Raw genomic sequence first — 22,160 nt, forward strand, 5'->3', positions numbered from 1 at the left:
AAATCCGATTATGTTCAAGTTATCCGACGACGATTTGCGTTATTTATTTCAGTAATTTCGTAAACTGTTTTGCCGGCCACATGCTTATTACAAAATTAGCGATCGTAATCTGGCCGGCGTAGTCTCTATGTAATTTCTCGTCTATGCACAGCTGTTACAAAAACCTAACAGGCTGGAGATTAGTTTCTTGTTTAAAACAATCGTAGACATTTTGATACAGATTTGCTCAAAGGTACAATTCAATGTTAATATTTAAAACTCCCCAAATATAAGTTTACAACTCTAGATGAACGCTAGTCAGGGCACATAGTCCGCGGAGTAGTTGTTTTAGCATCGACGTAAAAAATCGCTACCTAACGCCCAAACTAGCCGGCATTGGCATTCTCGTAGGCAAGAAGGCAGTCGGCGATGAACCCGGGTTAAATACATTTTAATTCCCATTACTAGAAACATCGCACCAGTCTAGAATAACAATAATCTCGTTACCTCACCTTCGAATTAAAACGTCGCGTTTTGTTGAAACAAAAGGTGTAAATTCCTGGAAACGTAGCAACGAACCGAGCGGGTTCTTGGTAGTCCGGTGTTGTATGAGAATGGCGGACATACATATGCAACGCCTGGATCGGAATATAATCTTTATAATGAAAATACGTGCGCAGAGGGAGCCCGGCTCGATTCGCGAGGTCCCATTTTAATAAGTTCCTTTTGTTGAACGCGGACCGTGTTGAATTCAAGAACTTACGTACCGCGGGATTATGTTAATGGCCGTACCAACTTAATTGGTTGGTCACAGGCTGGTGTGGTGCGAGAAGCGCGCGCTCGCTGGCCTCTTATAAAGGCAATCGATTCTAACGAAGGAACATCCGCGTCTGGACGACCTCGTCCAGGTCAAGAAATTGCATAAATAAATAACAGGAACTGTACAGGGAAAAAACAAAACTGGCATAGAAAATTTGTGTTAATGTAAAAAAAAAACATTTGAACGCTTTCGTCGTGATTATTTTGCAATAAGAATTTCACCAAAATTTAAAAATTTCCAAATAGATTGTAGCCACGACCATATTAGGCAGTGTCAACGCGTTTCGTCATTAAAATATCCATTGACAGGAATTTTTATGGCCGTTCCGCTTTGCATATTTCGTACGTAATCCATATTATTCAAAGTAGGCGAGAACGCAGCGCGTTTTCACAGAGAGATAAATCTGCGATTAAGGTCGATAGGTAGTGGATTAAACTGCACCATCCTTTCTCTTAGATTCTTAAGTTTTAGGCGCCTTTTCAATTTAAGCTGTCCCAGAAAAGACACGATGTAAGTAAAAGTATAGAAGGAGAATAGGTCTCAGCTGGTGGGTCTCAACCAGGACAGAAAAAGTATAATTAAGCTAGCCGTTTGGTTGTCTGAAACTGATCTTTTCTAGTAGAGGATCAATTATCAAAGGCAACAAGTTTATTATTATTATTATTTCTAATTTATTTCTACGCGTTGAAACAATTTTCGAACGGGACAAACGTCGCGTCGTACGTCATACCAGCACGCCCCCCGCTTGAAAGCGGATAGATTTTAATCGAACGTGAAGTATTATCATTGTATTATGATTGTACCATGGCCAAATGTGTCTCCGGCCAGTCGAAACCACCGCTAGCTGCGAGGGATTCGGCGGCAAAAACTAGAAACTGCAGGTCGTAAGACGAAACGCGCACAGAAAACAAAGGCGGCCGGGTCCCGATAACTGCATTTAAGTCGGTCTACTTTTTACCAGAAATCGAAAGGGATAGGCTTTACATGTGGTACCGACACATTGACATTTTGCTCGGAAATCGGGAAAGTGAGGATGCCAAGGTACGCCGCACACTGGGCGCCAAATCGGTTTTTTCCTTTTCTTTAGGTTTTAAAACACTAGATGGAGACTCTCCTATAAATTCATTATCTTAATAAGGGTGGTAGGGATTTTATGGGACAGTTTGGACTGGTTTGACTATTTTACGTATTTTATGTTGTGAAAATGTTTGTCTGTTTCAAATATTTCTCAGCCTCTTTATCACGTAATTGGCTATTGTGCAAGTTTATTTTAATTCTTTGCCATTATTTATTGTTTACAAAGGAATAATCGCATAATAAATGTCAGGCACTACTGTCAGATTATGTTTTCTGCACGATAGTAATAATATACCCACACAAATATGTGAAATCGAACAAGTGGGTATCTGATTAGAAACATACCGTGAGAACCGAAAATTCGTTTCTATTTTTTGAAAATTGCCGGGGTTCTATCAATTTTTTTAAATTTCTTTTAAGAAAATGTGACTAAAAACCTTGAAAGTTGACGTGTTTATCCCGAGAGAAGTGCGTTTAGCAGTGGCGGCTCGTCGGGATGAACAAGGCGGTCAGTGCCCACCCTAAAATATCTGAGAACATATACCGGGTGGGGCATTTATCTTGAGACAAAATAATATCTCTGTTGGACTCGATTATTTCGAAAAAAATTTCACACAAAAGTTGTAGGGCACGAGGGGGGCATTGAAAGGTCCATATTACGACGTCCGGTCTAGACGAAGTGATGTTTTTAGACCGGAAACACCCATTTTTTACCACGGATTTCTATTGAAAACGAAAAAAAAATTATTTTTCCGATTTAACCCATATTTTGGCCATAAAATGGCCATAAATCACAATAAAAACAAGAATCTTCAGACAACGGAGTACCTTGTTGGTATCGCTTAAAGAAAATGTTTCATACAAACGTTGTAGAATGAAAAGGGGGCTATCTTGACATGACCTTGAAAATGACCTTGACCTTGACTTCAAGGTCGTTTGAAGATAAAATACATACTTCAGTCTTCAGAAAATCATAAAAATCTTCAGAAATGAAGAAATTCTTCAACTCACCGAAAACAAGCACCCCAAAGGGAATAAAAAACTACTACATCCACGTCATTATTCCTGGGTAGTGCTAAAAGTAGTTAATGATTATACAGTTTTTCGACCTTAAAATGACCTTGATATCTGATCTTGTTCATATCTTATTGTAAATCTTCCCGCTCTTGTAATTTCCCATTTAAAATTTTGGACTTGATCTTCAAACGACCTTTAAGGCAAGGTCAATGTCATTTTTAAGAACATGTCAAGATTTCACCCTACAGCTTTTGTATGAAGCATTTTTTGTTAAAATGATCCCAACAAAACCAATTCCATTTAATAGTTTCAAATTAACGTTGATTTGTCCTTGAAGCTTAAAGTCAAGGTCAAATCTAAGGTCACCAGCACATTCTAGATTAATTAACCCAAAAGCAATAATTTCTCGTGTATTTCAAACTGACGACTCATTTTTGAAAACAAGAGATGGTAAACTTTCGAACACCTTTCTGACCAAAGCCGATGGGACTGGATCTTACATGGGTCTTGTGTGTGAGTGTGTGTGAGGCCGCACATTATAATAAAAGGGATGACGCGACCGAAGAATTATTATCTGGAGTGTTTAACACCGCACCGTCGACAGCATGTTTCTAGGCTAATACCGCGATTACGTCTCGGAGCGGTCTCATACAACGCAAATGGACTCGCATTACGGAGCCATAAGCAATAACGATAATTTTCTGGTGGTCAGCGGATAGTTGCGACACTTACTCCCGACAATATAGGGTGGATCAAGAACTGGAAAATTTATGGGAGTGATTTCGGGGAGATTACCTCATTCAGCCAATCGAACAACTTGAAATAAAGGCTTCGAAGAATTTCTGGCAAGAGAAATTTTTGGTGTCTTCATTACGAAAATTATTTTTTTGGACGTACCGCAAAGTTCCAAGGTCGGGAAACGCGGTAAAAACCTGGAATAACGCGATAATCCATAACAACGCCGCGCCAGAGACGCGTGGGCACGCAGGTATTTGCGGCAGTTAATAATTGTAAGAGAATAATTATTGGAGTTAATTTAGCATTTATATAGGAAAGTGATATATCGTCGCGCGGGCGTATGATATATTTTGTTAGATGTCGTACACCAGACCTCCGTAATTACTTTTGATAGGTATTAGTGATTGTTCACATCACTGGAGGCGATACTTTGCCAACCAGTCGAGAAAAATCCAGCATCGAAGAATTTTCTTCTGTAAAACAAGCCTGAGTACGATAAATTTGTTTTTATTTTGTATTGCGTATATTTTACTTTGACAAACAGTTTTTTATTGCTATTTCCTAAACGTGTACAAATCAAATTAAATATTCATTTATGTATATACTTAGATATTGCGTAAATTTTAACTTTTTTAATAGAGAACAAGCGCAGACAGTATTATCAATATTTTCACATGTAACATTATGTATTTTAATATTATCAGAGGCAGGTTGACCCAAAATTGCAAATTGCAAAAGAGAAAGTAGTAAAGTTGGTCTTTGAATAATTAAGAGTTAAATAATTATTATTGCAAAATTTTCAACTAGTTTTCTACATTTTAGTCCCCATGAAATATTTTAACTATATCATCTATGTAAAAAACCATCCTGCCATTATTAAGTAAATTTGCAATTTTATTAATTAATACTTTAAAAATATGTAGGTCCAATAACAGTGCCTTGTGGGACACCTGTTTCTATTCCCAAACGCCAATCCTTTGCTATTAATTATAACTTATTGGATTCGGTTTCTAGGTTAACATTTTTAATAAATCTTCTAAAGACTCAACCTATTTTTCTATACATTTTTCGAACATTTCCGCAAAGTCACTGGTTATGATATAAAATTAACTGATAGAAATGGATAATTTACTTGACGGCCGACGCAGGCATACGGCTCAGCTGCCGAGGAGGCCGCTGAAAAAGGCAATATCAAGAAGATAAACATAAATTCAGTGGATCGTTCCCGTGGATGCGCGCGATAATATTAATAGAATATAGATTGATTCGTTGACAAGTTTTTGCCCGCTTTATCACTTATGGATTCCCGGCATCAATATGTTCCAAGGCGTCCACTATATTATATCCAACGCTGTAAGCGCCCTTTTTCTACTATCTTTATTTCTACTGGTTTTTTTCTGCTATAAGGCACCTGTTTGAGCAGGACTGGACTCGCGACACTGGCAGGAAGGAATCCACGGCTTATAAATTTTTAATTGGCGATCGCCTTTGGATGGTTGGAATCTCGAAAACCGCTGATCGATTTAAACAATCTAACGGGATCTGCCAATACGCCGCGCAAAAATCGTTACAACCCCAGAAAAAAATATTTGAATTATAGTTACGTTCCTACATGTCACATCATAGGATTTGCTTGATTTGCGTACTTCTTTCTGCGGCCGCGACCTTTTGTCTACATTCGCCGTATTACGACAGCGTATCCACTAGTTCGTGATTACTGTAATTATTAGCCATTGCAATGAAACAATACATTAATACCGAAACACCAGTCATTTTAAGGTATGAAAAACAATTAATTAGCAAAAAACCTTGTAACCACTAGCGGGGTCCTTTAACAAAATATTTTTTATTATGACAGCAGCGGGGCCTCTTTAATGCAGATATCTTGTTAGGTTTAATTAATTTCTGCTCCTGGCAAAAAAATAAATTCCTCAGTGAAACCAGCGAGCCAAGTTTCATCAATCTGCGTCACACATCATCAGATGTATTTATAAAAATGTTAACAATTTATATACGCAACTAAAACAATTTAGCGTCAACGTATCTATGAATTATATGCCACTTGTATGAGTTCACTTTTAATTTTCATTAAGTCCCCGCGATATCCACGCAGTCCCCCCCTGATGCTCATTATGTGCAAGTCCGAAACAGGTTTCTCTAGTTGATTCCTTAAGGCGCATTTTATATTTTCATACAATATCCTAGCTCTCGTACTGTACTTTTTACCCGGCTAACTTGATATACTTCATCATATACCTCGCTGCTGACGTATAGTTCTAATTTACATCATAAATTACCGGCCATTATATATCCATCGCGCATTTTTGCCCTAATTAATTATGTAGGGGCATAAGTAAATTGTTTATAACGCGACAAAAGGCGAGTCCTGATAGAAATTACCCAGTTTTACGACGATAGCCGTAATTAGATTCCTATTAGGGTGGCGGTTTTCAATTATGTTTTCGTTAACTTCCGAGAAACAAATATAAAGATCTGCCGGATTAAAATGTCGCGTTATAAAAAACATTTGGAAAACCACCGGTGTTAGTCATGCCATAAAAGAATTATAATGTACGTACATCGATGCGAATAACTCCATATGGCAGAGGTGATGCTTCTGCTGTTCAAAGTTGCAAAAGGTCAGCGGCGAAATATTCGCGAGCCGTCAGATGTTTTAGTTTTAGACGGAACCCCGCCTAACCGGAAATCTAATCAGAATTTCTGAGCATAAAATAACACATGAACGCTATTTTTATGTCTGAATGGGACATTTCGAGACTCTTATATTAATAAATTCAATTGTAAGTAAGGAAGACAGTGTAGACTGTAACGAATGTAGTTGTCACAAATGACACCAGGCCGATGTCAATTGTAACAAGTCAACTGCAGTTGTAACAAGTTATAATAGTACTATCTCAAAGGAAGTAGTATTCATTAGGAGTAAATAAATCATCATTAATTATCTAAAGTAACAAACTCAAAAGAGGTGCAATTTTTTAAAGGATATCCAGCTAATCAAAACCATAGTTGGTGCAAATAAAATAGTAGTTGTGTGCTGAACTGGTTGTTTCCCCTGTTGCTTTTTGAACACTTTATTTCTTGCGTTATAATTAATAACGAAGAAATTAAAGGTTTATCGATAAAGCAAATAGACATGTTAATTGTAACAACCCACAGCACATGTTACAATTGACATCATCAGAAAGTATATTCAGAACAACTGATACGTACGCATATTTTACAAATATGTAGCATACTTTTTAACCAGATATAAATAGTTTCTACATACAACGAATGTAAATATAAAAAAAATTAAATATGTTTTAACTGTGACACTTTTTTGTCTTATCACACCGAGTTTCTGATCATAACCACCAAGAGCTGTAACTTTTAGCACAACTGAGTTGGTGATAACATTAGCACGTTTGTTACAATTAACACTGTTACAACCGATGTTGGTCTCCCATATACAAGATGTTTTGTTACATTAAACACAATATTATGGAAATTACTCATAATAACGATTGGTTTTTGTTTCAGGTCCAACACTACATACTGGTAGTCCAAGCTCAGGATGCGGGACATCCCACCCTGTCCAGCACTCTGACAGTGTACTGTAACGTACTCGACTTGAACGACAACGCGCCGCTTTTCGACCCGATGTCGTACAGCAACGAAATTTTTGAAAACATCTCCATAGCCACCCCAGTTGTAACAGTCAGTGCTACAGACTTGGACTCTGGTAAGCATAAAAATCCGATTTTAGGACAATATTAATTAAGACTGACTTAACTCTGATGATGATAAGCATCAGAATCGAGACTTACAGTTGACGGGGAAGGAAATCTAGCGCTGTGGGGCACAAAGACAAGACATTTTCAGTTAGTAATTTCAGCGAGCTTGCGGTTGCGACAGCTAAGCGCAAGTCTGGCGCTGGTGTATCATTATGGATGTTCCCGAGCCTTTTTATCGGTGCGTCGAGATTACAGGCCTGGACTCCCAGGGATTTGTCCTGTACAAACTAACAGTTTCTCTAATTGCACGGCATTGCATTTGTTACTGACCTCGGGTTCACAGCGACACCAACAAACGACAACTCATTCCGTGTTTCGCGGAATCTCCACTCAATCTAATAAACGCCACCTGCATGAAAAAGTCATGGGTTAGACGAAAAATACAAAGTGACTTAAATTTTAAGTTGCGGGAAAATAAATCCAGTGTCGGTCATAAAACGCCAAAGAAACGGCGCTATCGGAGCTCCCCGTATCTTAAAATTAGCCTGGAATTCGGTTAAGATATACATCGCGACATTCACAAGACTCCATTATAAAAATCGCTCCCCTTTTGGAATAACAAGATGTTTGCCTATAATCGTACCCTCGTTAAAATATTAAAACTGTAAAATCAATTTATCCAAGTAGGAACCTGTCCTTGATAGGCACAATAAATCGCGGGGTCCCATTCTATGCAATCAGGTAATGATAGTGACCGGTGCTGAGATATGACGGACGCCACTGCTTTATAGACCTGGTGTCCAGAAGTCGCTTATAAAGTCGCCATATATGATACCCGATTACCAGGAAATCCTCACTCGTCACTGACATAGTCATAGGACGATCGTTTCATTTATTTTCACAAAGAAGGCGCGTCGGTTGCGAGATTTCGCTCCTCTTTCGAATCGAGGGCATAGCGCCTTAGGTTTTGGCTCCGATGAATGACATCCGCGGCCTTTTTTTTAGTATTTTCACGCGCATTACTTTTACGACAGCCCATTAACGACTGCAGGCAGTGTTCAAAATCAATTTTTTATGCTTCGGACCATTACCTTGGCATAGAATAATTAATAAATTACTTATTATTGTTAAATAATTTTTAATTACCCACGAACATAATTTACAACTGTAACTGTTAAAATTAATAATGGCGTTGAAGACGAGATGCGTTGGCAGTTCACTTTGTTGGAAATTTAAAAAAAAAATGCGGTTTTATAGCCGTCGATGTATTGTTTCGACATTAAGGTTGCCTCATCAAGTATTATTAACAATTAGCTTTCCTGCGGCAAACTTCACTTCTTCCATTAATCTTCCACATATTTTCTATCGGAATCCATCATTAGTATATCAATAACGAAATTTGTAAATCATAATTAATCACGATAAGAAGTACCCACAGCAAACATTACGTCAGGTACTTCGGAGAAAGTGTTTTTTTTAATAGATTGATTATTTTAACGCCTTTAGCGGGCACAGATTTTAAAAAGAACGCGGCTGGGAAAAAAATTCATTGTTTGTGTTCTTACCAAAGAGCAAATCGTCGTTTTTCGGGTAAGACTTCAAAACTATTGAACATACAGGGTGTACCATTTATAGTGAATGTCAAGAATGGGTATACAGCATTCTAATGGTCGCGTGTGGCGCCCTCTAGAAAATACAACGAAATCGTCGATAAATTCAAATTTCTGATCCCAAAAATCCCTCGGATACGAAATTTCACGAAATTAACTCGAAATAGTCGAAAGATATTAAAGAAAATGTATAAAATTAATCAAATTTAATTTATTTACTTCAGGGTTGCGAAAAAAAAAACGAATATTTTTTTCGTGTCTCTTGTGAAAATATGTTAGTTTGTCGTGTTTTAAGAGCCCCCTCAAAAAATCAACTCAAAAAAATTTTTTTTAGAGGTCGCTCAAGATTTTTAAAAATTTCCATTTTCTAGGTTGAAAAAAATCTCGATTCTGAAAATTTCAAATCGATATTTTAATTTCTAAAGGTCACTCATATTTTAACTTTCAAAGTACCTATGTTTCCGAGCGACCTCTAAAAATAAATATCAACGAACTAATATTTTTTTTTATTGAATTTGATGAATAAAAGTATAGAAATAAATAACGAGACACTTAAATTTAAAAAAATAACAAATTATAAATATTTGATACTCACAGTGCGGTAGTAAATTTTTTAATAATATTTTTAATTCTAATATTTCATTGAGTACTAGTAAGAAATATCAAGTCGTGCGAATATTTTTTTATTAAATTACAATAATTCCGACTCCACTGATTATGGACTTCTCGTTCTTCGGACAAAAGCAAGAAATCTTTTTCTTTAAAAATCCCACTGCTTTCCAAACACTTGTAAACTGTCTTGCTTTGTTTAATTTAATTCTCGGAGGTGCAAGAAGCCGATGCTCCTTATTGGATTGTTTTATCCCCCACAAACGCCACAGGAAAAACAATTGTGACCTTCTTGTTTTCTTGCAGGTGACAATGGGAAAATAGCGTACACCATAACGTACGGCGATGAAAAAGGCGACTTCCAGATAGCTCCAAACGGAACCATAAGCACCAAAAGACAGTTGGACAGGGAAACCCAAGGGATCTACAACTTGGTAGTGACTGCTACAGATCAGGCTGTGCCCCCTGAGAAACGACTGTCCTCGACGGTACAGGTAAATTTTTTGCCTCACTTTCGATTTGCGCTTGTTAATTTTAACAGATACGCCATATTTTTCTTGAATAGGTTAATGACAGCTCGGAACGGGGAAGAATTTTATTATTATGCCCACTTAAAAAAGTTTTACGTTGAACACGTCGATTATTTGTTTTAACAGTCCGTGTTAACACACGCTGTCGAGTATGTAAACACTCACAGGGAGCTCTTAATGACGCTGGTAATTCACGTCTCGTTTACATAGGGCAGAATTGTGATTGTGTGGACCTCGAGTGGAAATTCCACAGCGCTCGTCGATCGCATAGGGGCGACGGATGTGGAATAATATTGTCGTAAACCACCAACGTCGATCGAGTTATTTTTTTAGAGTGCGATCGCAAGTTTTTATGTTTATTTCTGTCTTCGACTGTATAAATTTCCTTAAAATTTTCTTTTTTCTTTTGTTATCTGGAGTGTACAGAACAAAAGTTACCGAAGCTGTTTCGTAAAACTGGGTTCTGGCATTTATACACCTTTAAATTTTTCCGGTGGGATAACTTTTTTTGTCCACGGCTGTACACGCGAAGTATCCATACCGCACCAATTCCGGTACAAATTTTCAGCGGGCGTCGAAATAATGTCGCTTGAATTGTTGTCCAAACCGTTAAACAATCCCACGTGTTTAAAACATACCTGTACATTTAGTTATTTGCATCGTTATTAACATTATTTATGACGCTGTCCACACGAAGAGTTTTTCCTTCTTTTTTTTTAAGCTTTGATTCTTAATTCTGAACTCGGCCGCTTGTTGAAACGTCTTACGTGGAATCTACATTCGAAAGAATGACGAAAAGGTAGCGTGAACTATCGATCTGCATTCGAAAGAGTAGTAAAAAAATATGTATGTGTCTATAATCGAAGGAACGGCGAGAAAGGTTCTTCTGGTAGCACCCAACGACTTGATTATTATTGAATATTTATATTCCGAGACAAAAAAGGCCGATACCGAAGCTTACTGTACCATGTAAATAAATAGTTAGCGAGAGTCGGTCTGTGAACTAGTTAGGATTATTCTTCGGCGGGTTTGGCGTGTTGGTTTTGCTCATTTATTGTCAAGTCATATCTGCCAGTCACGCTGTTTAAGTGGGCGAGGTTAAATTGTTTATTACTTATGCATTTTTTTGTTTAAACGGACTGTTATTTTAAAAAGTAATAATAATATCACTATTCCAATTACGGGCCAGTTGGATGGTTGCCCATTTGGGCAAAAAACTCCATCGTTATTAGCCTCCTAAGAGTTTCATTTGTTTTTTATGGCGGATTCCGTCGGTGTCATGGTGATGGCTTTCAGCAGTTGTATCGGGACTGACTGATGGGAGACTTTCCGCGGAACCAGATTGAGACATCGGAAATTATTTACTCCTAAAAAATATAAAGTTAAACGGTTTGAAAAAAAATGTCAAATTAACTTTAGCAAAATGACAAGAAAGTATCAACTTCACGATAGGCCAAAGGGGTTGAATTGTGCGTCATTTTCATTCCGAATAGTTGGCAGCAGTTGTTACAATCGGGGCAGTCCTTCTACCGAAAATTCCACCTGATTTACGCACAGTCTCAGCTACACACTCTCCGTACTTGCAATGAATTTCCACAATCTTCACTCGCTCGTACATTGTATAGCCCTCCATTTTATCTAACCGCGACGTGTTTTCTACAACATGTCACCATGCACAATGCTGCCAACTCTCGGAATGAAATTGGCGCGCAATTCAAATTTTGCGTTACTTTTGAGATAGGCGGAGCCACATCGCTACCTAACAGGATTTTTGATTTCATGTGTCAATGCTATAATGAAATTTATTAAATAATAAAGTCCAGTGTTAATGCAATGACCAAAGTCCACTCGCTGCCAAGTTATTTTGATTCAAAGTGAGCATGCGCCTATTTCCTAACAACTTAGTGATTCAAAAATTGGTAAATGTGAAACGTTTTCGGCAAAATGCCCATAAGTTACTCATCTTTTCTATTTCATAAAAAAAATTGATGACTTCTTACGACTGACACCTCGAAAACAAATGAGTACCGATCGTGAATCGTCACTTCTAGCGACACGTCGCGGCGAAATGTGTCGATCCCGACACGATTTTTGATCCGTTCTCGTGACTGGATTCCAAAACGTAATTGGGCAGATGATAGATAGCACCTAACTTTTTTTAATTTAACTTTTATCATTACCAATCTTGCACTGTAGGCGGCGTACGTCTCTGTCTGAGTGATGTCTTATTTCCTCGCAACGTTGCCAGTTCTCCGAGAAAGAATCTAGATCTTGACATCGCACGCAATATACCGCACACGTAGTCTTCGTGCGCGCCTCCCCCCTACGCTCTCCCTAGATATATGGAAGTCACGCCCGTTGGACATTTTGAGGACAAATTTGTCACGTACTGCATCCGATTAAAAACGTTCGCATCGAGACGTCTAAACACCTCGCTCGCGGTGATTAAAATAATATTGATTCTAAGGAAATAGCTTCACGGTCGTGCCACGAATATGCGACAAATGTGTATTATTGTAACTGCCTACTTTGCGTTACACGGAAAATAACAATAAACGTATAAATCAAAGGCGTTCGAGTGGGAGGGGGGATAGTTGTAAATATTTTCTCACAATGTGTTACGCAGTTTTCTCAAGCCCAATCAAGTTGGCGGTGAAAAAATTTAATAATAATAATTTATTTAACACGCAAAAGATTAATTCATTGAGTCGAATTTTATTTAATTCCTTGTCACTTTTAATATACTTAACAATAAGTATTGACAGTCTATACTCAGTAATAATGCAAATATATTTTTTTAATGGCATTCAAATGCTATTTTGGTACTTATTTATTGTCAATGTAACAAAACATCGGCCTTGGACTTTCAGTACAACTAATTTGAAATGGGAGATTAATATCTGTTAGGTGTTCAAAAATATTTGAATAGTAACTAAAGGTACGACTGGCAGAAATATGTTTTGCAGATTTTGTTTAATATCTACACAGGATTTACGACCACAACTATTGACCTCTTTTTATGTAGCATGTAACTCGAGTACGATTCCAGGGGTTCTCAATAAGTTTTAGATATTTTGACTAATATACCTTTTACCGTTACCAACACCCTATGTAGCCTGGGCGAAAATGGAATTCGTCTGTATTAGAATAATCGTGTCTTCTTTCCCGTTTTATAGCAGGTGCTTAGTTGATAGACGCCGTTCTAATAAAAACGAGGATAACGACGGGACATAAATCGGTATTAATTCGTACGCCTATATCACGGTAATAAAAAAAAGATGTAAAAACGGCGTGGAATATGAGGCTTTATTCCCGTCTTTTACGACGCCTTTTTTATCTTTGGAGAGAATATGAGAAATATGACGTTTTTATGAATTAAATAATATTAGGCGACTCCATTTTTATGGCGTTTTTATGACAAATAAAAATTCCAGCTCGCCATAAATTAACACTCGTAAAATTTGAAATGAGGCAAAGTTTTTTATGCGCGTCTCAAAGAGCGTAATCTTTGGTAAATCAAAGAGATTCGGATCATATAGTTGCTTCGCTGAGACGAAATCGGACGTTGATCACTTACTTCGCGACAAATTAAAAAGCCGCAAAAATATGGTGTCTAGAATATTAAATTGAACAAAAAAATGGTAACGGAATGTGGTGGGAACTTCCCACACCTTGTTTACCTTTTTTAATTTAATTTATAACCGCTTTGGCAAATATTTCAGCTAGTAAAGCGGTACGGGTTTACAAATAAATGTATTTTTATTGCGAACTATTAGAAAGATAGGTAAAATTGAAATTCATTCGTTCTCCCCGCAATTTCTAATTTTAAAAACACGCCGCGGCCGATCCGCTTCCAGCACGATATCATTCCTTTGGATTTTTCCCTCTAGGTCACCATAATTCTCAAAGACGTCAACGACATGTCGCCGGAATTTATAACTCCGAACGAGACCTCGGTCGCCGAGAATATCCCCATAAACACTGTCGTTATGGCCATTAAGGCGGTGGACAAGGACGAGGGCAGGAACGGCTACATCGAGTACTCGCTCTCCAACGACCCGCTGACGAACGGCGTATTTTCCCTGGGGCCGGTCGACGGGCTGCTGAGGGTGGCAGGCAGGATAGACAGGGAGGCGAAGAACAACTACACGCTCCTGGTGACCGCCAAGGACAGGGGAGACCCGCCCAGGTCCACGCAGACGAGCATCTTCGTCAAGGTGCTCGACGAGAACGACAACAGTCCCGTCTTCGACCCCAAGCAGTACAGCGCCTCCATAGCGGAGAACGCCTCCATCGGCGCCAGCGTCTTGCAGGTATGTCCCAATAATTTTACACCACTACCTTTGTTCATTATTTCCACATTATTTATAAAAGTTTAGGTCATCTTAACAGCATATGAATCGCACGAGAACTGTGACGTCACACCGTGCGTGCGTAACGTAAGCAAGCATGGCCGCTGGTCTAATATGTCGATTCAATAGAACGGTCTGACGTCACAACTAACGAAAACCCGTTTTTGATGACTAATATTTTAATTTTTCATGTAAAAAATGATTTTGGCATCATTTTGGATCTATTTACTAACTTTTATATCGAATCAACGCTTCACGCAAATTTCCCAGCTGCAGCGAACAATGTTCTTCCAGGTCTCGGCGACGGACATCGACGACGGCCTCAACGGCCGCATCCGTTACTCCATCAGCTCGGGCGACACCAACAGGGACTTCAGCATAGCGGAGGACACGGGGGTGGTCCGGGTGGCCAAGAACCTCAACTACGAGAGGAAGTCGCGCTACGTGCTGACCGTGAGGGCGGAGGACTGCGCCGGCGACATCAACGGCGACGTGGTCAGGTCGGACACCGCGGAGATATCCATCTCGGTGTCGGACATCAACGACAATCCCCCCACGTTCCTGGACTCGCCCTACCTGGCCTATGTGATGGAGAACATCATACCCCCGAACGGGGGGTACGTCATCACCGTGGAGGCGTACGACGCGGACACGCCGCCCTTCAACAACCTGGTGAGGTACTTCATTAAGGAGGGCGACACGGATATATTCAGGATAAACGCCTCGACTGGGGATATATCCTTGCTGAGGGCGTTGGACAGGGAGATGCAGGACGAGTACGTGCTGAACCTCGTGGCTATGGATACTGGTGAGTTGAAATGTAGTCACTGTATTGCTATTTGCTTGTTAAACACTTTACACTTCTAATTTCTCTAACAAATACCAGTAATCGTTTTTTAAATGTCTTTAATTTATTCGGTGTCAACTGAAACGGATGTCAATTGTAACAAACGTGCTCAAAGTGCCATGTTAGAAGTTATAGCTTCCTTTTAAAATCCTAAATCCTTTTACTTGTTTTCTTACAAATAAATTATATTAAACCACATGTCATCCGATTGGTGTCAATTGTAACAAGTTACAATTTGCTTTTACATGAAGAAGACGAAGAAGGTGAAGACTAATTTCGTTCATTTGGGATGCTGCAGTTCTGCAAAACATATCTGAATAAGCAGCAAACTTTATCAATGACATTAATTCATCAAGTTAGATTTTCTTAATTCCAGTTGACAAATAACGCAAATTTCTTTTGTTGTAATGGGTCAGTGCTGTCCTATTAATTCCTAACGTTATTAGATGCTTTTTTCCTTACGTTTTACAGTATGTTACAACCGCATTTTCAAGTGTTACAGTTGACACCTGTGTTAATTGTAACAAACGTGCTCAAAATGCCATCAATTGAGTATGTTAGAAGTAATAGCTGCCTCAATTACACCCTGGCAATGCTCAGTGATAGGAAATTCAGTGTAACAAGGCAAACATTTATCCAAAACAACTTAATCAATTTTTATTTCGTGACAACTATCAAATTTGTATCTGGTACATGAGTTGTCTTGGTTTTAATTGTTTTCTTGCAAATAAGTTAGATTTTAATCTAACGGCATGTGGTTTACCACATGCCGTTCGATGACGCCGATTGTAACGTGGATTGGTGTCAATTGTAACAAGTTACAGTTCGTGTTTTTCATTTGAATTAGGTTAAACGTTAGTTTTCTTCATTTAAGACGCTATAATTTTGTAACACTTATCTCAGTAAACAGCAAACATCATCAATGCCACTAATTCAGTAATTTAGATTTTTTTAATCCCATTTGATAAATTAACTCCAATTTCTTTTGTTGTAATGGGTTAGTACTGGTGCGTTAATAAAAATATTTAATTTAAAGCGTTATTAGTCGCATTTTTCTCACTTTTTACAGCATGTTACAACCGCATTTTAAAATGTTACAATTGACACCGGTGTTAATTGTAACAAACGTGCTCAAAATGTCATCAGTTGAGTATGTTAGAACTTATAGCTTCCTTAATTACACCTTGGCAATCGTCAATAATAGGAAATTCAGTGTAACAAGGCAAGCATTTATCGAAAATAACTGAATCCATTTTTATTTCGCGACAACTATTAAATTTGTATCTGGTATATCAGTAGTATTGGTTTTAATTGTTTTCTTACAAATAAATTAGATTAAACCACATGCCGTTCGATGATGCCGAGTAACGTAAATTGGTGTCAATTGTAACAAGTTACAATTAGTGTTTTTCATTTGAATTAGGTTAAACGTTAGTTTTCTACATTTAAGACGCTATAATTTTGTAACACTTATCTCAGTAAGCAGCAAACATCGTCAATGCCACTAATTCAGTAATTTAGATTTTTTGAATTCCATTTGATAAATTAACTCCAATTTCTTTTGTTGTAATGGGTTAGTGCTGTTGCGTTAACAAAAATATTTAAATTCAAAGCGTTATTAGTCGCTTTTTTCTCACTTTTTACAGCCTGTTACAACCGCATTTTAAAGTGTTACAATTGACACCGGTGTTAATTGTAACAAACGTGCCCAAAATACCATCAATTGAGTATGTTAGAAGTTATAGCTTTCCTTAATTACACCTTGTCAATCGTCAATAATGATAGGAAATTCACTGTAACAAGGCAAGCATTTATCCAAAATAACTTGAAACAATTTTTATTTCGCGACAACTATTAAATTTGTATCTGGTATATGAGTTGTCTTGATTTTAATTGTTTTCTTACAAATATGTTAGAATAAACGTGTCGTCCGGTGATTCCAATTGTAACGTAAATTGGTGTCAATTGTAACAAGTTACAATTAGTGTTTTTCATTTGAATTAGGTTAAACATTAATTTTCTTCATATAAGACGCTATACTTTTGCAACATTATCGCAGTAAGCAGCAAACGTCGTTAATGACACTAATTCAGTATTTTGTTTCATTCCTATTGATAATTAACGCCAATTCCGTTTGTTGTAGTGGGTTAGTGCTATTCCGTTAATAAAAAATTTTTAGTTCAAAGCGTTATTAGAAGCTCTTTCCTTACTTTTTACAGCCTGTTACAACCGTACCTCGACACGTTACAATTGTCGCCGGTGTCAATTGTAACAAACAACGGCACCAGTAAAAATTTCTAGGGGCGGCGGGTGGTCGCGGGGCTTAACCGTACTGACGGTGCACGTACCCCAGCGGTCTTCACAAACGTGAATTGTCACGAAGCTGAGCTCTCACGACGCCGCGATTAGCATCTACATTACCGATTGTAACGAGCGGGCACAGAGAGCGGTCTCTCTTCTCCCGTCTCGGATCGGAGCGATTTAACTGTTTCCGGTCCGTTGGAGAGCCCTTCGGGGGTGATGACACAATTTCGTAGGTTACGGACTGATCGAGAGTTCATATAGGTCCAAACCATTTGGAGGGCCGTGGTTACTAAATTCAAGTATCCCAGTTCTTTTAGCGGATTTTTTTTTTTTTTCATATTGTAACTATTAATTCTTGCACGGTCGCCATAGAACGGAAAATAGCAGACGATCAACCTGGAAATAATTTATTAACCAAATTACATTAAGACATTGCTGAAGCGTCAAAGAATCCTCTAATGGTAACGTTAAATGGGGGCAAGCCATAATGTGCGAACAGCCTGCTGAACAATTACACCCATCCGTTCGTTCTAACTGTACCGCCGCAGCGATAAAATTAATTTTCTATCTACTTAAAGCATCGGTCGCCATAAATATGTATACAACCGAGTCACTGCGTGCCTGATAAATATTTTATATTAAATCAAACGCAGCAGTGTTGACAAGAAAATGACTTTTCAGGAGACAAATGTCGGCGACTTGCTGTTCGCTTATTACTTTAACATTGCGTGAAAAATGAACAAGCGGCTATCTGTAATAATAAATTATGGTGTACGGGAAACGCAAAAATGTTATAAGCGAATTGCCGGCATTTCTCAATGTCCACATGCACTCGGTTTATATTAAATATGTATGGGGTGTCCCAACATTCAAGCAAGTTCAATCAATGACATTAATTTGTGGGTTTAATTAATAAAATAATTTTACGTAGCTGATGTTACAACTCTTCAAAATTTTGTGCATCTATGTGTAAATACATTTGGGTCCGTCTTACCCAGTTTCCACGAACTGACACCTTGCTTCACCATAAATTGAAACGATATCCATCAACTCCGTGTTCCTATACCAAAACTAATGTAAACACTATCGCAAAAACATTAAAGCTAAAATCGGATTTCAGTATGTGGAGAGACAGCGCATTGCGCACAGGGCAGAACGCTAGGGACTGCAGTAGCCCAGCAATGTAAGGGTTGAAAATATTAAAACTTCAGTAATTTTTTTCTTGGAAGCTATAAGGATTTTGCCAATATTTTTTACAATATTGACATTTTTTATTACGCGTCTATCTCCAAAATATTTTGGATAAGTTGTGAATCACTCTGAATACAATATACAAGGTGTTCTGTAAAGTATGAGCCATACAATAATGGGAGGTTCCTAGGGTCAAAATAGGCAGATGTAACCCAACTTACACTAGTACGAAAGTTAATAATAGCATATAGAGGGTCAAAGATGAAAAAAAAATGTTTTTTTCTAATATTTTCGGCACATAGTAGATATTTGGAACCACCTATAAAATATAGCAAAATACTAATTAAATTTGAATACTGCAAATATCTGCAATATGTAAAAAAATATTGAAGAAAAACAATTTTTTTCATCTTTGACTCGGTGTAAGAAGTTTGACTGCTATTACTTCAGCATGAGAGAATCATAAATGAACAAAAAAGCATCACAACGCGACAACACCGCTTAACCTGATACTACACAGCTCCTACGGAAAAATGTAAACTAACCACAACGAACGGGGGTGACGACATTTTTAACATTAAGGCGATGTTTCGCATCGTATTAGCAATGTCCTGTACAAATTTTGTTTGGTGCAACTCTCTCGGTTTCAAAAGTACAATACCTATGTATGTTTTCAGCCACGAAATTTGAATAATTCCAACTATTATTGTGGTACGCAAAAAACACTCAGACACGGTCCAATTCCAGATACCAACTGAATTGCGTATTGCTTGACAGCTTAGTGCCACGTGTTATCCGCCGCGCCGTTGTCACGTTGCTCGATATGAATTTTATCGAATTTCAAATTTATTACAACGCTAATTATTTCTTGGAATTAAGCATAAAGATTTTCAAAAAAGCGATAAACATTGTATTTTATGGTATTCTATGCACGCAATTATGTCAGTCTTCCTTAATTAATCGAACGATCAAGTTGGCGATTTGATAATTTTTTTCTCGGAAATTGATTTCTAAAAAGATTTCGTCTCGTAAAATTTTGGTATTCTCTAGATGGTAAGCAGTGTTAGGTATGTACTTAGTCATCAAAGTCAAACCATTGAGACTCTTAAGGCCTCGATGGAGAACACTTAAGGAGTTATTGTAGAAGGCCATTCATAGTTGAACTGTCATATTAAATATTAGACAGCGGCATGATATTAATTTTTTTCAAAGCGAGATGTAGAAGTTCATGGCTATACACGAGTCTATTAGAATCGAGAATTGTTGTAATACGCCTAGATATCATTCAGTGTACAGCGAGGTAGGGGTCAAGTTGGAGCGCTTTATACAGTGCGTTTTAAAACGAACGTCCCATCAATTCAAAGGCAGACAGAACGACAAGAAGGTCGCAGCTAGCGACCTCTCTAAGACAGTCGAAAACTAACATCATTGACATTCTTAGCATCCTCAACAACTCTTAAAAAAAAAGTCTTCAGAATTAAAAAGTCAGTGGCTTGTCGTTTTTTTTTTAACCCTTAGGAGGTTACGCCCATGGTTGAATTAAAAAACATATTTATTACTTGTAAATTATGGACTTTGAACCTCTGTAAGTCTAACCCTGTCACTAAACCCCATATTTCTGTAATTTCCGTTCGATGTAAGGGCCCGATACTACAGAAACACGCAGTATATAAAATAACTTAAGTGTCCCGCTAGACAGCGTCCGTCCGTCAGGCCCGCGAAACGCCCCTGGCATCCTAGATTCCGATATCGAGAACGCGCAGTATATTTGACTGATATCGTTCAGAAATTTCTTACACATGAACACTTGGGAGCCGGCGCATTTTTCCAGATAGTTGGCGGGTCTGTTATCTGCCGGAGCGCTCTTCGGCATCGGCACACAGTCGATCAACGTTGACGGTCGAATTAACGTCGCCCTGCCGCGACTACCCTCTCTTTATCGTGGTTTATAGTGCGCATTAATGCTACCCAACGCATTAGCGTTCGGTCGTTCCGGATAAATTCGAGGTCGCGTTATCAATGCTCAAGCGGCGCAAAAAATTCGCAGGAACGGCCCCGGGATTTTATACAAAGAAATGTGCTGAGATTTCGTTTAATACTGTCTGCGGGTCTACATATTGTTTTGGATTGTGGTGCGTATCAGAGGAGGCAATGAAAGCTAAGCCTAAGTAACGCACAATCAGTAATTATTTCTTTTTATTTCATAACTGCAATATGGACCGTTCTTGTCTAACAAATCAACGTTACGCCTGTTTAAGGTTATCATAAATGCAGGGGAGGCTAGCCTCCGTTGTCATTCGGAAGCGTTCCGATCGCGTTTTTTGACCAAAAACTGCCAATACCTCAATGAAGATGCATTTTTTCGAAGAAAAGTTTCAAATAAAAGTTGTTCAAAATTAAATTTCCTACAAAATTGCTTCTATGAAAAATTTCGGTTTTCCCAATAGTTTTCCCGATTTTTTTTTAAATGAAGTACAGATTATGTGAAAATTAATGTTTTGAAGCGAAAATAACGGCCAATTCATTTTTTAAAAACAAAAGTGAATTAAAAAAAAGAAAATTGCGGAAAATTTTTGGAAAATCTTGTATAGTTTTCCGAGGTTTGAACATTTATGGGCCTCAAACGTATCATTTTATAGGTTTTCGAGGGTGTGTACATTACGAATTATTTCTCTTAGATATTTCCAGACGAATCTGTTTTCTTCGAAATTTTTTTGCGACCGCATTTTTATTGTCTCCAAAACATTAATTTTCACACAATCTGTACTTATTTAAAAAATATTCGGGAAAACTATTGGGAAAATCGAAATTTTTTATAGGAGCAATTTTGTAGAAAATTTAATTTTGAATAACTTTTATTTGAAGCTTTTTTTTTCGAAAAAATGGATGGTTTCTATCTCGGAAAAATCTCGGAGTAAAAGAGTTTGTCTTTTCCGAGACTAAATGGACCTTTTAATATTCGAGTAACAAAAACACGAAATTTATTTTTCTTTGTATTCATATATTTTCTTCCTGCGAAGTAATAAATTGTACAGCAAGTTTTGTTCTCTCTGCACACACTTACCGACATACCACAACACTCTACCAAGTCATTGCTACAAATTTTCCCTCTTTTTGCATTTGACCATAAAATTCATCCCTACCCTATGTGCCATGAAAAACTTAGATTTCCCTATTACCACCCCCGTAATCGTCCAACCTACACAACGACACAATCCCGATCTTACCACCCCTGCGCCCAGCGGTTCTATTATTTTACATACTCTGCATATATTTTCCCGTTTTAAAAATATTGTACGCCTCCACTAGAAATTTAGACTTTTCAACAAGTTTTAACGGCGACACGTACGTC

General features: G+C 37.9%; 1 protein-coding gene across 1 annotated transcript in view; it reads left to right on the top strand.

Moving 5' to 3' along the window:
* Window positions 1-22,160, top strand: part of LOC108915977 (cadherin-related tumor suppressor) — a gene marked incomplete at its 5' end in the record, with an annotated part of 53,918 nt that overhangs the window by 11,712 nt on the left and 20,046 nt on the right. Inside the window, 4 exons of the mRNA XM_023456211.1 lie at window positions 7,172-7,373; window positions 9,891-10,078; window positions 14,005-14,427; window positions 14,761-15,274. Coding sequence (XP_023311979.1) covers window positions 7,172-7,373; window positions 9,891-10,078; window positions 14,005-14,427; window positions 14,761-15,274 — 1,327 coding nt within the window. The remainder of the gene's footprint in view (window positions 1-7,171; window positions 7,374-9,890; window positions 10,079-14,004; window positions 14,428-14,760; window positions 15,275-22,160) is intronic.

The sequence above is a fragment of the Anoplophora glabripennis genome, unplaced genomic scaffold, assembly GCF_000390285.2.
Source record: "Anoplophora glabripennis isolate ALB-LARVAE unplaced genomic scaffold, Agla_2.0 scaffold1278, whole genome shotgun sequence".
Classification (NCBI taxonomy): Eukaryota; Metazoa; Arthropoda; class Insecta; order Coleoptera; family Cerambycidae; genus Anoplophora; species Anoplophora glabripennis.